Source organism: Dermacentor andersoni, chromosome 1 (genome assembly GCF_023375885.2).
Source record: "Dermacentor andersoni chromosome 1, qqDerAnde1_hic_scaffold, whole genome shotgun sequence".
Classification (NCBI taxonomy): Eukaryota; Metazoa; Arthropoda; class Arachnida; order Ixodida; family Ixodidae; genus Dermacentor; species Dermacentor andersoni.
The window spans coordinates 270,691,618-270,706,055 of NC_092814.1; the positions used below are offsets into that span (position 1 = coordinate 270,691,618).

General features: G+C 45.3%; 1 protein-coding gene across 1 annotated transcript in view; it reads left to right on the top strand.

The window, feature by feature from the left end:
* The window catches only part of LOC126547629 (eukaryotic translation initiation factor 3 subunit G-like), a 31,556-nt gene that overhangs the window by 842 nt on the left and 16,276 nt on the right, over positions 1 to 14,438 (top strand). Inside the window, exons 4-5 of the mRNA XM_050195534.2 lie at positions 6,585 to 6,644; positions 14,020 to 14,284. Of these exons, the coding sequence (XP_050051491.1) occupies positions 6,585 to 6,644; positions 14,020 to 14,284 (325 nt within the window). The remainder of the gene's footprint in view (positions 1 to 6,584; positions 6,645 to 14,019; positions 14,285 to 14,438) is intronic.

Genomic DNA, 14,438 nt, shown 5'->3' on the forward strand with positions numbered 1-14,438 from the left:
ACGGGCGTTTGGAAGGCCTTCCAGCCGATAGTCAGTTGACTCAAAGGTTAAGTTCGAGCTGAGCTACTACACGGGCGGTTTCGAAGGCCGCCGAGTCAAATGTCTATCGAGTCAACGGAGCACCTTACAACTCTATCGAAATGTCGATGGCCTTTGAGCAACGGAAACGAAAACAGTGCGAACATGCCCTCTCGTTCACAGTGTGCTCGTACTATCAGTTAGAAAGAACAAATCAAACCAAAATGCTCTAAACATACTATATATGAGTGTTATTAAATATTCAATAAAGTATTTTTGCTCCTTGATATGTGCGAACTGCACATACTCTCGACAACAGCGACTTGCAGCGACGCAAACGTTGCCGCAGTTTCGCTACTCAACAACCTAAACACTAAACATATGTATGACAATGTATAAACATTCCTTTTAAATGTATAAACAAACATAAAATAAATTATAGTGCTTTTAAGTGGTTTTAATGTTGCTTAACTTTTTGTGACATGAAAACGAAAATAAAGATCCGCAGCGCCACACAATTTTACGAGAAACGCCTGAACCATTCAACGGCCTTTCTAAAGCGCCGTGTAGCAGCGCGACAACTCCTTTGAGTCGATAGAGTTGTGGCATTTCGAAGGCCGTCGACTGGAAGGCCTTTCAAATGTGCCCGTGTGACACAGGTATAATACACTTAGGGAATGTTTTCCCTGGCCAAATCGGATGAGGCTCGCGAGGTATTGAATGACTGTGCACGCGAACGTTCTTCTCTACGGAAGAGAGCTTGAGACTTGTAATGAATGACGGTGCACGCGAAAGTTCTTCTCTACAGAAGAGAGCTTGAGACTTGAACGAGTGCGCTTTCAGTTTTGCGAAGTCTAGATGTTTTTCTTTTTTTTTTTTTTTTTTTTTTTTTCTCAGAGGGCTCCAACAAAGTACTTGTATAGATAATTTGGTTGCGTTTTCGTCATCGTTACAAGCAAGCAGTGGCGTAGCAACGGGGCCAGTGGGGGAGGGGGGGGAGGGGTCTCATATACGTCTGAAGACAACCGGAAATTGTTGATACCCTCGCCTTCATCGACTACACCGGGGGGGGGGGTGACAAGACCTATGGGCCCCGGGTGCCAGACGACCTAGCTACGCCACTGTACGCAAGTGAACACAATGTTTAGAACAAATAAAGGTACATTACTGGCATGTCAGGAGAGGCTAAAACGAATGCTATTTTGAAGTAACTTTGCCTCTAGTAACTAAGAACTTGAACACTGAAAGCATGCAAATTGGAATTAGTTTCCACGTTTTCAGAAGTTGTGGATTCTGAATAAAATATCGGACCGATTTTTGCTCTTCTATCTATTTGCACTACATTAAGCATGTTGTGATGCTCTAGTTACAATAAAGCAGAAGTGATGAAATAAACTCGACAACAAAAAAGTTTGCTGTTTCTATTGCACAAAGCACAATTTTTGTTAACAGAAGGCAATCCACTGTATGACTTTAAGAGGGCCCTGAACCACTTTTCATCAAAGTTGAGAAATCCATTTGAAGCTCAATTGGACTATTTCATAAATGCTTTGCCGCAAAATGTTCTTCAATGCGTTCAGCAGAATCGGAATTATTGGCAATCGTAGCGTTTCCGGTGCTTCCACTCCTTCAGTGATTGAAACTACGAAGGCTACAACAGAGTGGGGCGTCCTCACAATGGTCCATATACTGAATGCCGCCGTGGCGCGCATTTCAAGATTGATTTTGGATCTTCATGTATACGCCACTCTTTCCGATTTTGGTGCCAGCAGCATGCCAAATGCGGTTGTCTTCAGCAAGCCACTTACGCTCAGGCAGTAGTCGCAGCACCTTTTGGCAGCCGCGGTATCCACGCTACATAGCAGACCACAAGCTACATGCAACTGCAGCGTTTGCTTTGTGCACGACAGAGCTAGAGGGCGTGCTCGTGTTCATGTGCTCCTGTCTCAGGGTGCCTACCAACTGGGAAAACCGGGAATTCTCAGAGATTTTGAATAGTCTGGAAATACTCGCGGAAAACTCAGGGGAATTTGTGCTTCTTTCTAGGAAAATTAGCTGCAATATTATTGAAAGGGAACGAAAGTCTCGCTAATGCTGGCTCAAGTAACAGAGACTAATCGTAACGAATAGTCTTTGAGGCCATGTCGTCACCTGGAGGAGTTGCCAGTGTACAGTCAAGACCAATTTTCCGGACACCTGATTTTTGGAGACATGCCCGATAATTCAAAGGGCTTTGCGGCACCACCACGTACCCTATAGAGTCAATGTATAAGAACGAAAATTTCGGATGCAAGAACCCTTTGCCGTCAGATTTTCTGGACGTTTTGCCGTCACCGCAGGTCCAAAACTGCATTAATCAAAGCCACCACTGCGGCAACGCTAGGCCAAGCTACTTCGACGTTCGCTATTAAGTTCCTTGCTGTTCGGGGCCATGTGCTGCCACTTTTTTGAAGCCGTTTGAGCTCAAAAATGCAGTGTTCACTGGCGCAGAGATGCAGGCGCCCCTCATCCAAACCAAAATCAAACTCTTCCAAGCAGTGAAGCGCAACACGGCGGCGAGGTGCGTGGGCTGAGAGTATGTCAGGACAGTTAAGGTTGACTTTCCAGCTGCTTGGAAAGAATCTCGCTTGTGACAAAGTTCAGGCCTCATACCAATGAGCTTGCTATGGTTGATATAAATAGCGCATATTCGAAAAATTTGTTTCTCTAAAGGGCCCCTGAAACATTTCGGACAAATTTTGTACATGCGTAGGGTAGTTAAAGTTAATCATTCGCACCACAATTTGTGTGAAACGTCTCATATTGACAGCTATGGACGATTACAAGTTACCCTCCTTCATAGCCATGCATTTTCTTCTCAACTCGTTCGCCGAGTGATCGGGGCTAAGCTCCGCCTTCGCTTGCTCTGCGTCATGATGGCACGTCATGTCGTCGACTTCCAGTTCTCTAGGAACGAGCGCGCGAAGCCTCTCCAAACTCTCAGCCAGCTGCTTGGCAGTCGACCCCAAGCGAGAGCTATCGAAGCAGCAGCATTCTGTTGCAGTGTCGAACGTGTCTGGTATTCCTGTAACCACAGGCAAGCTGGGCGTTTCGACGGAACGGTGGAGGCATAAACTGGACCTGATGAAGGAACTTTAGCATAGACGTACGCGAGCTGCCTGATCGGTCTCCACGGTCCAGCCACCCGTAGGCGCAGAGCTTAACCAGCCAAACAAAGAGCTAATGTTTCTCTAACCAAGTGTAAAACATTTTAAACATTTACAAAAACGTGTTAAGGATTACACTCCTGCAAAAAAATTTACACCAGCAGCAAAGAATACATTTCGTTACTGCTACTGTGTGTGGTTGAGCTCTGCGCCACCAGGTGGCGCTTCTGCTCATCCCGTGAAAGAGCTTGGTGGCGCAAGCCACCGCCCCGTTCCAAAGGGGACGCTCATAACATCCATCCATCCATCCATGAAACGACACGGTGAAATGGCCAGGCCCTGACCTGTTGCGCTTGTGTTTGCGCTAATACCGGACTTGCGAAACGCTATTGTGTTAACCTTCCGGTGTAAAGTGACGGCCACAAACACGCAAATCATGGTGCCGATCGGATAGCGGCAGTCCGATGCGCTGCAGCCAGTCCGCTCGTCTGCTGCCTTGCTGAGGGACACGATGTCGCAGCTTGACATATTGCCAGTCGCTATGTTTGCCGTCCACAACACAACAAAGTCGAATCACGGTGCTCGCGAAAAGACTGGGACCGATTCTGACCGCGGATCTCTTGTCAAAATGGCGCACGTTGTAATACAAGCAGACGGCGCTTGCTGTGTGCCGGAAGTGCTTAAGTGTAGTGAGAAATTGTTCTTGTGCATTCTGTTTTTCTTTTTATAGAAACAAATTTGCTAACATTAAAACTATTACGAACATCATTTGTTCACCGTAAAGGTGGAAAAATTATCGATGAACGCGCCCTGGCCAGCCAATTGGACAGCTCGCCCTACTAACGGCAAATGGGTGATTTACATCATATGGGTAGGGGCGGCTGAAAATTCCGCCGAGCAGTGTGCTGCGATAGACAGCGATGTACACTTTTAAAACCTTATAATAAATTACACGCTTTATGCGGAGCACTTAAATGCGTCAATTAATGATCAGAAGGACCTACTCTTACTCGGTATGTTTGTACAAAATCGTTTCAAGGTCCCTTTAAGCATCTCTTTTTATTCGTATTTGAAAATGTTCCGCTCGATTTGCAACAAGCTATACCTTTTTTTTTTTTTTTTCGAAGGTATTTTATTTGCCATACATTTTACTAACCCCTCCCTTCTGTTTTCTTTTTAAATGAAATAAACACTACTCCTTACTATTCAAACTGAACTAAGTCTCTCTCTCTCTCTCTCTCTCTCTCTCTCTCTCTCTCTTTTCAACATGCCTACTAGAGTGACAGCATCAGGTGACATGGTGTCAGCACATCTTGACGTAAAACAATGTTCTTAGTCACTCGGGGTATATTGCAAAGGCACTCGGAGGGAAAACCTGAAAATACCTGGGAATTTGGAAATGTCAACTTGGTAGACACGCTGTGTCTGGCTGTGCTGCTTGGTGCAGACCGGCTTTGTCATGCACCAGCTTGACCAACAGATAGTAGCCACATCGAATTTGCGCATTTGGAAGCGCTATCAATAGCTCGATCGTTATGAAGCAAAGTCTGCCAAGGCAGCTAACCAGGAATGGCCAGGAGTGAGCATGCGCTGGAGAGCGTGTGTGGTGTGACCCTAAGTTTCACACGATTCGAGGCTAGTTGAGCGTTCAAAAATTCTCGAAATTAGTGAGACCCGATACAACATCGATAAGGAGAGTGACCAAAGTTTAATTCCTATGTGGGCAGCCACGGCCAAGTGTGAACACACAATAGTCGGTGTCTTCTGGAAGTACATAATTATTATTGAAATTTCGAAAGCAGCTTTTGTGTACTGCAGCCTGTTCATTAAACTGCGTCAGTAAATATACAAAGTAACAGAAAGAAGAGAGCGAGAGAGAAGGGGGAAGAAGGAAAGGCAGGGAGGTTAACCAGACTGTCCACTTTGCTACCAATTGCTATAGAAAAAAGTGCATTGATCCAAACACCCTTCTTGATTGATGTCTGCTCTTGGCCAATAGCAGCTGTGTATGGGAATCTAATATATATCACAAAATAAAGCATCCAAAAAAAGAAAGAGTGAGGAGCAGGCTTCTGTTGAAAAGAGAGCATTTGAGAGAAAGGCGACTTCGTGCTCCGATTGCTAGATCCACATGCTACCCACGACTGCTAAATTTGGCTGAGATGTTCACAGCAGCGCATGCTATCTGCTGACGGTGTTTTTCACCACGCCCGAAGGCTGGTTCAGAGCCCCTTTAACATTTATAAAGGAACTACTTTGAGCAACCATATCGCATCAGAAAAGGCATGAGCTGAAACTGCTGTGGTAGCTTAGTGGCTATGGCATTGCGCTGCTGAGCTCAACGTCGTGGATTTTATCCTGGCAGTGGCAACTGCATTTGGATAGCTATGAAACTCAAAAACACTTGTGTACTTGCATATAGGTACAAATGGTCAAAATTGATCTGGAGTCCCACACTGTGGCATGCCTCATAATCAGATTGTGGTTTAAGTGCATAAACACCCAGACTGCTTTTTGTTGCTAAGCTTGAGGTTACAGGTCACAATCACAGCTGGAGCAGGCACCTTTTGAAGGGGGCGAAATGCAAAAACTCTCGCATACTTAGATTTAGACGCACATTGAAGAAACCCATGTGGTCAAATTTAATCTGTAGACCCCCACTATGACATGCCTCGTTATTAGATTGTGGTTTCTGCTTGTTAAACCCCAGATTTTTACATTTTAAAAAAATATATAAGTACAGCTCAAGTCATGGCAAAGTTATTTCTAGCAGCTTACCTTACCTGTATCAGAAATTATTAACTTTGAGTTAAATGTCCAGTGAAATGTCAACGAGTCAACTATTCTTCACAAATTTGTGCACGTCTAAAATTTCACGTCGTTCCATACATGTTCATTAATTTTGCTGTGCGGTAAATGCAAGAAATTTGGTTGCTTTTACTGAGGATGCAGCACTGCATGGGGGAACTCGCTTTCACTTTTATGAAACCTGTGTTTTTGTTCCCTCCAGAACATGACATTAAGGCTGCAGGAACATGTCACTTGAGAGATCATGTTGCTCATTCTGTTAGAGCTTTTGACATGTTTGACTTGTATTGAATGCGGTGCTAGAAAGCTGAGGTACCAAATGTTGTCTCACTTCATGATTTTGGTGACTTGCATGGTGAAGACATCTTAACTGGCTTGCAGGGCTGATCAGTTAGACAGCTGATCAGAGGGAGGTAACTTTAAGGTGTTACTTGGCAGGAGAAGCTTGTCGCAGGACTAGCAGCTGCATGTGGCTTGGATGCTATCGTCACTTCCCTGATGAGACAATATTCAATGGGCAAAGCATCACTTAAGGGTGGGACAGCAGAAGGTAAAAACACAGCGCCACCTAGCTTGCTCCAGTAACCTGGTTTGTTGTCCTGGTGGTTCCAGGTGTTGCGGCACTACAAGGTAGAGAGAAGGCAGGTCTCGAAGTCTGTAGCAAGAAGGAAGGTGAGTTATGTTTTCTCCATCTCTTAATATTCATTGACAGCTTAAGATTTTGGCAATCATGGAAAACATTATACAGTGGAATCTCGGTGATACGAATTTGGCTGATGCCACTATGATGGTGTCGTGTTGGTTCTAAGGGCGTGAGCCTTGTATGTAATTGTTTGTTTATTGAAATAAAATAAAGGGAAGGAAATTACTGCCAACACCTAAACAGCTGTCACGGGGGGTAGTAAAAGGACAGAGAGGATATCCAGTCGATCCCAGATATATCGAATTCGAAAGGGATTGTGGAATAGTTTGATATATCGATAATTCGAAATATAAAATGTGCATGTCAAAAGCTTCTCTAACAACTCCACACATCTCAAAACAGTTTCCTGATGTCGTGACTAACGGGAACTTGCCGATCTGTGCCTCCAAGGCGCGTAAAAAACAAAAACGCAGCGCGATGACCAGAGCACTTTATTTCGGAATAAAAGAATCTGTGACCCTTGCGTGCTTTTTCTTCTGCACCATCAGGTTCATTAAGCTGTCCTCAAGCTTGTTGACAGTGTCCAAATGAGAAAGGCCAGCTCCCCTTCCATTGTGCCACAACAGCGGCGAATGACGCTGAAAGCTGATGAAAGTTCAGCTGCAGTGCATGGTGGTTGGTACTCTTCGTCGGAACCTTCGCCGCTGCTCAAGTCTGCGTCCTCGTCACCCATGATGTCCACCACAATCTCCGCATCAGCTCGATCCGCTACAGCTTGCACACCGTCGTCAGCGCTGACGAAATTGCGTGCTGTAATGCCGCCTGGGATGGCGCCTGGGAATGCCGAGAGCTCGCAAAATTCGCTGTCCAGGCATCCAGAGTCATCGTCTTCACTGTCAAGACATCCGTCGTCTGCAGCACTGCACCACACGAGTCTCAAGCCTTCGCATTGGCCTCGTGAATAAAAGGAACAAAGCGAATCGAAAGACGCACCGCTCCGCGTCTCCACACTACCACAAGCCCAAGCTGCACTGACCTCGTTCATCTCGCTGTGCCAGCGGTGTCAGCCAACCAAAACACAGGAAAAGGGCGCCTGCGGTCAGCGTGGTTTCTCCCTCCCGCTTCCCTTTCACACCCAATCGCACTCCAAGTGCTCCTCGTCACGTGCCTTTTACCCACACGCCCCTTTCTCAGAGTGCGGGGTAGGATGCAATGGGAGAAGCACACTTGCAGGAGTGGGGTATGGTGGGAGAAGCGCACTTGCCATGGCGCAGCTCAGCATGGAGTTTGATACATTGATATGCCGGTGCATGGGAGTTCTATATACACGAACACTAGCGCTATACTTTTGCATGGGATTCCCAAGGGGATTTTTCAACTGTTCGATATAGGCAGTAATTCGATATATCGGGTTTCGATATATCCGGGTTTGACTGTAGCAAAGAAAGGAACTATTTACATATACTGTACAGGTGGTTGGAATATCATGGAACACATGATTCAGTCAAACCTGATAGTAGTGCATCCCAAATAATCTACTGCTTGTTGTTCTTATAGTTGAATATTATGGGCTAGCATAGTTACTTGGAAAGGTATAACCCACAATTTTTTTTTCTCTCCGCTTTAACCTTCAGTGTCATCTTAAAATATTAACGGAAAACATGAAAATTGGGGAGCTTAAAGGGACCCTAAAGGCAAATACTAAGTTGATGTGGACTGTTTAAATACTTTTCCAGAAACCTCGCAATGTTTGTTTCATGCCAAGAAAAGACTTAATTTACAAGAAAATTGTATTTGAAGGGTCCGAATAGCTTTTCCGAAATTCAAATCTCCCGCCACCCAACCCGGGGAGTGGTGACATTGCATACGCATCACTGCCCCTTGCACTCTTAAGCAAAATTACACCCTTGCGCCACACAATAATCCTGATCTGTCTTGTCCGCATTTCAATTCTTCAACGCGGCGAGCCTGGTACTTCAAGTCACGAATGGCATGCCCGTTATCAGCATGACAGCATTCTCGACAGGAAAGTAGCGAGCGCAGCATTTTCAAGGAAGGGAATGCTGCGCAATTTCTCTCGGCAAGGGACAGCAAGGCGGCTGGTGTAAGCTATCACGCACTCGGTACCATTCTGTTGTTGGGTGAGAACAGCGCCGATGCCATGGCCGCTTGTGTCAGTGTGGACTTCGGTCGGTGCAGATGGATCAAAGTGGGCAAGTATGGGAGGGGTGGTCAGAAATCCGATGAGAGCGGCGAACGAGTGAGCCTGCTCCGGGCCCCAAGAGAATGGCGTGTTATTTAGAAGGTCTGTCAAGTACTGAGCAACGTCGGCGAAGATTTTGACGAAACGGCAAAAGTAAGAACACCGGCCGACAAAGCAGCGCACGTCAGAAGCAGAACGTGGCACAGGCAAACTGTGTACGGCACGAACTTTTTCTGGATTTGGATGGACACCGGATGCATCAACAAGGTGTCCCAACACGGTGATCTGACTGTGCCCGAATTGACACTTCGTGGAGTTCAGTTGGAGGCCGCCTTTTCGGAAGACCGCAAGAATGGCAGCAAGCCAGGTAAGGTGGCTGCCGAGCGCGGGCGAAAAAAGAAATAACATCGTCAACGTAACAGAGACAGGTGGTCCATTTGTAGCCTCGCAGAAGAGAGTCCATAATATGTTCAAATGTCTCAGGAGCATTGCATAGGCCAAAGGGCATGACTTTGAACTGATATAAGCCATGCAGTGTGATGAAGGCCGTCTTCTCACGATCAATTTCATCAACTGAAATCTACCAATAGCCGGATCGAAGATCATGGACGAGAAGTATTTAGCTCCATGAAAACAGTCCAAGGCATCCTCGATGCGTGGTAGTGGGTAGACATCTTTTTGCGTGATCTTGTTTAAGTGGCGATAATCAATGCAACAATGCTAGGTGTCATCTTTCTTTTTCACAAGGATGACAGGCGAAGCCCAAGGACTGGCTTATGGCTCGATGGCTCCTTTGCGGAGCATTTTGTCCACTATGATTGGATGACTCGATGTTCAGCATGCAATACACGATAGGGACACACCGAAGAATAGGATTCGTGTCTCGAGTGTTTATACGATGCTGAACAACAGATGTTTGGCCTAAAGGCCTGTTGCCGAAATCAAAGATGTCACTGTACGATGTAAGCAGGAGACGTATGTCCGTGGCCTGTGCAGAAGTGATGTCTGGTGCAATCATTCTCACGAAGTCATTCGTTAAGGAACCAGAGCTGTGGGCTGCAATTGGCACAAATAAACGACTGTCAGCATTCAGACTGTCAATGTCAAATTCGGAACTAGAAACATTGGCCAAGAACATGCCTGCCGGAATCTCTTGAGGGCACATGCTGAAATTCAGAAGCGGTAGAATGACGTCGTTATTAGTAACCGTGACCAGTGTATGCGGAACAGCAATGTTCCGGTTCAAAAGCAAATCGATGATGGGGCGAAGGACATAGTCACCGTCAGCAACCTGTGGCTGGGTGGTCAAAGTGACGTAACTGCCTCGGGTGACAAAATTGCATCGTGAAGCGAGCACAAGTGCGGTGGGGCGATGCTCTGAGCATCTGCAAGTTGAGGCAGTTCTAACTGAATAACGCCGGTCACGCAGTCGATGTACACCCCAAATGTACGATGCTTACGGAATGAAACGCGACAGGGAGAATTAAGTAGAACCCTGCATATGTACAAAGTACTCGAGAGTACCATATCATGTCGCTAGGAATTTGGTCACTAATGGTGACGTGGACTGCGATCTAAGTGTACGCGCCAAAATTATGTCAATGTGACACGAACTGCAGCCGGTGGAAACGAAAGTAAGCGTATTAGTTAGCCCTAAATTGACTCATTTCATTCCGTGAGCATCATTCTGTGAGCACTATACACAAAGGGTGTACATTTGCTTAAGAGTGTGCTGCCATTGGTGAGTAAAACAGCGCCCGACAGACGGTGGCACCGAGCCAAGAGAGAGCGGCGGATTCGCCGCTGCAGCTGCTTTTTGGTCAAGTGGCGTAGACCGTTCAGGCATCCTGCGACATGACATGGAAGTTGGATTCTCTGCTACTTGCAGTTTGTGCAAGTTTTGCGAGCCAGCAAAACCACTGCAGCACTACTCGATCAGGAAAGTATTGAAACGCGAAAACGTGAGCGGCGCAGAGTCGAGTCAAAACGAAACCTTTCGACTGCCCACGTTGTCAATGGTAATTTCAATGAGTTCTTTTTTCTAAACATGAAATGGAACTGAAATGAAGTCGCATTTTATTTGATCTTAGAATACACGGATGTTTTTTGCAACCAGTAGTTGAGCACTAGTGACAGAATTTAACTGAGTGCTTTCGTCATCCAGCAAGTGCTTGAATGTCCTGGAGGAGTCTCTGATCATGTCCTGCATTTACCTCGATTTCTCGATTATTAAGGCTCTGTTCACGGTAACATTGACGCCTTAGATATCCTCGAGTATGAATCTATCATTTTAGCTTTAGTTAGTATTTGCCTTTAGTGTATTTGCTTTAGTGTCCCTTTAAAAATGCCAGCATAGTAAACACCCTGTGAGAGAGTAATGTGTAATAGTTTCTTGGTTGTATCCTATTTGCTCTTACCTGCTAGCTCTTGTGTGTTGCAGTGCGGCAACCTGTTCAATATAAGACAGTGCATTTAGAACATTGTTTCAGCAAATTTTTTTGCTTTGTCAGTGTTTTTGTTCCTGGTCATTGCAACCCATCAAGATAGGTAAAAAATTCACCGATGATCATGATACTTCCTAATGTGAAGTTGGAGCGCAGCTCTATATGTGTTTTCATTTGACAGTATATTGGCTGGCGCGGACAATCTCTCTCGTGCACCAAGTTACAAGTGAAGCAAAGTGTGGCACGACTGCCTCGCTAACCTGGAGATCGTAAGAGCCAATGCATGGGTGACGTGTGGGCACTATATACAGCAGCGGCCACAGACAGACCTCCCAGACAATGTGCGCCATCTTGTAGCCATTGTCGCCACACTATGCTTTTTTTACTTTTGGCATAGCCTCCTCCTCCGCTTTCTCCTCGGATCTTTTATCCCTCACTGTGCTCGTTCGCTTGGTTAGGCTGACGCTCACTGCAGGAACGGGTGCCTAAGAGCTACACGACGGGTTCCTAAGAGCTAATGTGCACATTTAGGTGCACATTAAAGCTCTAAAATTCCTGCCGCTTTTCTCTTTGAACCCCTTAGAGGATTTCATTCTTATCCTCTCTGCCTCTTCCCCTTCGTTGAAATTAGGTTTGGGTGAAATCGGCAGTGTTTTGCCCTCTTACTAGCTCGGAAGGGCCTGAAGTGGGTGATGAAGGCTAGCCAGCACTTGCATGTCATGTCTGACCAACAAAGTTGTTTGTCTTGAAGTCATTGAAATGGCTTGGCAGTGCTTCACGCCATATCTCTTCTCAGCTGTAGATCTTCAAGATTGAAGCTGAGTCTCCTTTCCCGTGTGCATCTTTGTCGCACTGGAGCTGCAATGCTTAAACATATGCACACCCCCCTCCCCCGGTAAAAAAGATAAGCCTATTGCAAGAAATATTCCCTGGCATTGCAGGATCGGATCCCGGCTAGGGCAGTCGCATTTTGATGGGGGCGAAATGCGAAAATACCCGTACACTAAGATTTATGTGCACATTAAAGAACCCCAGGTGGTCAAAATTTCTGGAGTTCTCCACTACGATGTGCCTCATAATCGAAAAATGGTTTTGTCACTTTAAACCCTATAATTTAAATTTTTATTCCCCAGCATGCATGCTGCTCACCTGTCCCACAAAAACGTAGCGTGCATTACTAAAATAATTGTTGGGCTGTTTGGGCTTGGGCAAAGCTGTACTTTGTAAAGAAATGCAGCAGTGTAGCAATTGTTTTTGTGACATATTACCAGGCTTTTCTAAATAAAGGATGAAATAGCAGTGGTGTATTTATACGTGGATTTGGCAATGAAACACATAGTACTATTTGCAGTTGCTTTCTCAGCATGTAGGAATAGTGAATATAAAAATTGATTAAAAAAACGAAATTACAAAGCACTTCTTCCTCTTAACTATGAGAGGTCCTTTTGATGATGTGGTTTCAAATTCTCAGGCCTCTTTTCTTTTTAAATAAGTGCAGCCTGTGATTCGCCAGTGTGCTGTCATCTCATAACCTCATTTGCTATCATATCAACTACTAGCAGATGAGCACTTATCAGGGATGGGAAGAGGGAAAGAGGGGGTAAGGGGAGGCTGGGGCAGGCCACATACTTGGAGAAATTTTGGGGAAAGGGAGAGGGGGGACATGTGCCCTGTGCGACTCCCCCCCACTGGCTATGCCATTCGGCACATGCAGTTCTATAACATGTGCAACATACCTGTGGCATGTGGTGCAGCAGATGCTAGCCAAGCATTGACATATGTTTTCATGTTTGATTTGAATTGCCGATGTTATATGTCAAGAACAAAAGGGAAGGAAATATTCGTGCCCTCAAGTGTTTCCATGCTGCCACCTGAGTTGCCATGCTGTCGCTGTTAAAATGGCCACAAAATATTTATTATTCAAATGCTTCAATTAGGCACATTGTTGAAAAGTTATGCACGTATTGCGTAGATCGCTTTGCAGCTACACAATAATGTCACATGGGTGAGCCATATAAATCTCGCCTGTGTATTACTGCATCTCTAAGTCGTGCACTGTGGGCCATCTGCATACTGCAAGATATCTACCCAGTGAAAGGTTCTTCACATACAATGGAGCTAAATACAAATATTTAGTCATGTCTACCCTGCTGAATTCATTTTTCACTGAGATAAGCGCTGCGTATTTGCTGCTTTATACCAAGAATGTGGCATAGGTTTTTATAGCCAAGCAAGTTAAAAGTCGTATATCACAGTGCTCAGAAGGCAGCACAGTTCCTGAAGGGACACAAAAGTGAAAAATAAGTTGAGCTGTATAAGTAAATGGTACTTTGCAATACCAAGAAAAGCTATCCTACCATTATAGGAGGCTTGTTAAAGCCATAAAGAATGCAATAATGAAAGATAGGTGGTGATGCTGCCTTAGTTTTGCACCGGCTCGCCATGACGTGATGGATTTTCACAGCACCTGGTCAAACTTAAAGCTTTTTGACAACTTTTGCTGCACCACAACAATCCCTATATGAGAAAATACTTTGAAATCTGTGGCATCACATTAACATTCCAAAACTTGGGTTTTTGGTGTGAATTTTCTCTAAATGGATGTTTGCACTTCATTTCCACTTCCCATAATCAACCACTTACATCAAAGTTAACTAAAATAAAATTTTAAAAGAATATGTACTTTATCAATCTAAACTGATTCAGTGTCTCTTTAGCATCCCTTTATTGTTCTCCACACCACTTTTCTGTGCTCAGTCATGGAAGAAGTTTGGAGCAGCCAAGAATGACCCGCCGGGCCCAAATGCAGCCACCACAGTGGTGGGTGAGGAGATCCAGATGCAGTTTGTGAGTGCCCAAGAGGAGGAAACAAGCCCTGAGGAGGACATGCTGGCCAAGCTACGCAGCCAAAAGACCAAAATGGTCAAGTGCCGCATCTGCAAGGAGGACCACTGGACTACGCAGTGCCCATTCAAGGACAAGGTGGCTCTGCCTGAGCACCTCAAGGAGGAGGCCAAGCCGGGTAGGTTTGCCCATTTCTCTCCATTCTCTAAAAGCTTTTGACACATTAAAGCAGACTGGGCCTGTTTCCTTTTCTCAATTCCAAGGAGGGGGCCTTATGGCACTTACATGAATTTCAGTGTTGTTTTCCTCTTAATTGTGTGTAATGAAAAACT